The sequence below is a fragment of the Galeopterus variegatus genome, unplaced genomic scaffold (assembly GCF_000696425.1).
Source record: "Galeopterus variegatus unplaced genomic scaffold, G_variegatus-3.0.2 Scaffold14939, whole genome shotgun sequence".
NCBI classification, from domain to species: Eukaryota; Metazoa; Chordata; class Mammalia; order Dermoptera; family Cynocephalidae; genus Galeopterus; species Galeopterus variegatus.
In genome coordinates this window covers 4,975-8,247 of record NW_007741050.1, presented here as the reverse complement: position 1 = coordinate 8,247, position 3,273 = coordinate 4,975, and the positions used below count along the sequence as shown (strand labels likewise).

Sequence of the window (3,273 nt, the reverse complement as noted above, 5' to 3'; positions counted from 1 at the left end):
AGCACAACATGAAAGTGTCATGGCTTGGTTATGAATAGGAGGTTCCAGTGAGAACACTTACAACTCTATGTATTGAGACCTTTCTGTGCCCAGGCACTGACCCAAGCGTGGTTGCTTGAATTTTCTCATTTAATTCTCACCAAAACCCTAAGAGAAAGGAGTTTATTAATTTCCATTTTACAGGTGAAGAAACTAAGGCACAGAGCAATTGTGTGGCTTGCTCAGGGTTAGAAGGTGGTGGAAGAGCTGGGTCTCGCACTGGCTCTATCTTCTTCAAATGTTAGTATTATACTGTCTCCTCACCGACCCCACGCTTCCCAGGTTTCTCAGACACAGTCTGGCTGGAGGAGAGAATGAAGTCAGAGCTGCTGTGGGGAAATAGAGACTCCCTGAGGGTCAGGAACCTAAGCTTCAGTCCCAACCTGGTCAGGACAAGAAGACACACTGTTGTGTGTCCCCCTGAGGTTACGGTCTTCTGTAGATGCAAAGCAATTCTTCACTTTCTAATGATACTGAGATTTGCCTGTTCTGTGAGTGGGCACAATGGACCCAAACAAGCAGTGATGATGAGAAGGAGAATAAAGTTACCGTGGTCGCCATAAAAGCCAGCATTGCCCATGTGCCAGGGACTGGGCACTGTGCTCTCCATGGCTTCATTCATTCAATCATATACCTTCCCCCTGTTGACAGCAAGCCTACTTCATGGCAGAAAGAACCAAATCAGAAAATGGAAGACACTCCCTTTCAAAGCCTGAATATGAGCTCTGTACAAGGGTACTTCAAAGAGTTCACAGAAGAATAGAATTAAACGGATAGTATGAATCTTGCCATGCCTTGTATTTTAAGCTCCTTCTTCCTTGGCTCTGGGTGATTAATAGTTTAATAGTAAATCAGGAGGCATTTGTTATCACTGTTAACTCATCCCATGTATAGCCAGCACTTAATTCACATCCTTGCAGGGACTGCTCAGCATGGATTTGATAGTTCTTGAAATAATATCACACTTTCACGTGCGTTATATAATTACTCCTTGCACTAATCCCGTGAGATAGCATTATTCTCACTCTATATTTGGGGAAATTGAGGCTCAGAGAGCTGAAGGGAATGGTCCCAGGTTGTGCTGTATGAGGCAGAGCCACTACTCAAATTCTGCTTTTCTGACTCCAAGGCCAGAGTGCTTTTTCCTGGCCTGGCAGAGGCTCATAGCTGAAAGCTCATGTGCTCTAGGAACTGAGACCAGCACCTTCGGTGCCTGTGTGTGTTTTTGTCTTGCACAGTGAGCCCCAGCAAGGAGATCAAGATCGTGTCTGCGGTCAGGAGGAGTAGTATGAGCAGCTGCGGCAGCAGTGGCTACTTCAGCAGCAGCCCCACCCTCAGCAGCAGCCCCCCTGTGCTCTGCAACCCCAAGTCCGGTGAGTGCACCAAAGATGACCCTGTTCCTGACTGTGACTTTGGGGACTTGGGCAGATGTGCAGACTGCATTCCATGGGAATTAGATTCTGGGACAGAGGGAAATCAATGTGCTGGAATCTTCTTAGAGTGTGCTCGTGGGGCCAACACCTGTTGAGTAGAAGGGAAAGAAGTAGGATTGAGCAGAGGGGGAAACGGGGCTTTAATGCAGTTTCCATGAAGGCTGCAGTGGGCCCCAAGGGGTGCTCTAGAGCTGGCATGGCCCTTCAGAGTTGCCTCGAGTTGCACTGAGGGGGCCAGGCCTTCATACCTACATGTTGACCTGTTATTAGATGTTGGCTGCGCCTGGGAGGAGGGCATGATCTGGGGCGAGGCAGCTGTCTTCAGAGAAATGGCTCCCTAAGTCAATTGAGAGCTGTCTGCCATTAGCACTCCCAGCACTTGGGAGGAGTCCCTCAGCCCTCAAGGGGGTTTAGGGCAGAATATGACAGTGTTCTCTACAGCAGGAGAAATAGTGCTTCCCCAGACTGTAGCAGATGCAAAGATCTGTTGGGTCCTAGCATCCCTAGGGAAGGAGCGTGGATCTACGCCAACCCAACTATCCCTGGAATTGATGCTTGGTGCCTTGCAGTTTTAAAATCTCGTTATCAACCTCTGGATTTTATATTCCAGGAAAAAAATATGGCACAAAGACTGTTGATGAACATGTACTTAGAAACAGTCCTTCCTTGACCCAATCAGTTCTTCAACCCCGAGGAACCTGTAATCCATTGACACTCCCACCTTCTCACTCCCCCTTATCCACCTGGTGTCTTCACTGCTCTCTGTCCCTGGAGGAGATTGTGTGGCCCATCATTACAATCATTTCTTGAAAACACTCTCAACTCCATGTGCTTAGTGTGCTGTCCACCAGTTCAGCTGATCACTTTCAGGGAAGAGACACTGTTCCTTTTGTTCGTGTTGTTTTCTCATCATGAGATGTCATGATCCCTTAGCACAATGAATACACCATCTTTTTGGAGGAAAAAAAAAAAAAAACCCCAAATGTAACATATTAGTGAGAATTAGGATTAACAGTTGTTCAAAGGGCTTTAAGAGAAAACTATCCCATCTGATGCTGTTATCTAAAATGTTGGCTATTTTTCCTGATCTAACTTGCAAGCGAGTGAAGAAATTTGCTTCCACACTGATTGAGCGCCCATGTACTACTGGGTTTTTCAATTAATGAAACGTGCTGATAAGACATAGTGAGAAAGGGGAACTGAATTCTTAGAAACGGGATATTTGAAGTCCTGATAGAAATCTGACAGGCATCCTCAAAGTTAAAAGCAAAAGATCTCAGTTTCAAAAAAGGGTCAGTTGTGCTATATGCATTTTATGTGTTTTTGATTGCATTTGATAAAATATGTACACAGTGTTAATTACTTAAATTAGCAACACATCCCTGTTCCTTGACATGTATTAGTATTTTTCCCTCTTTTCTTTGCCCCTCGGCTTAAGGGGAAGAGTTCACTGACATGTAGGCAGAAAAGAAAGTTGGCTTTCTTGAATCTCTAAGGACTAGAGTTGTCAGGATTGAGTTGTGGTTTCTAAATCTCACCTCTCACCTGTATTTTGACAAACTTCGCCCTCACTTTTGAGAGGGTTCCCAAGACCCAATGAGCTCATTGTGGTTTTTTTTCTTTTCTTCAAGCAGAAAATCAGTAAGGCAGTAAGGTATTTAAAAATCAAACATCCTATACACATCAGGATAAATATTTTTAGTACTGTGTATGAATGCCCTAAGCCAGACACACACACCCCCCAAAATACTATAAATATTATTATAATCAGTATCATTGTGGGGAGAAAATAAGTTCCCAA

The 3,273-nt window shown here is 44.7% G+C and overlaps 1 protein-coding gene across 1 annotated transcript in view; it reads left to right on the top strand.

The window, feature by feature from the left end:
• Positions 1 to 1,412, top strand: part of LOC103582111 (DEP domain-containing mTOR-interacting protein-like) — a gene marked incomplete at its 3' end in the record, with an annotated part of 3,221 nt that extends 1,809 nt beyond the window's left edge. Inside the window, exon 2 of the mRNA XM_008563798.1 lies at positions 1,278 to 1,412. Within this exon, the coding sequence (XP_008562020.1) occupies positions 1,278 to 1,412 (135 nt within the window). The remainder of the gene's footprint in view (positions 1 to 1,277) is intronic.
• Positions 1,413 to 3,273: the final 1,861 nt, after the last annotated feature.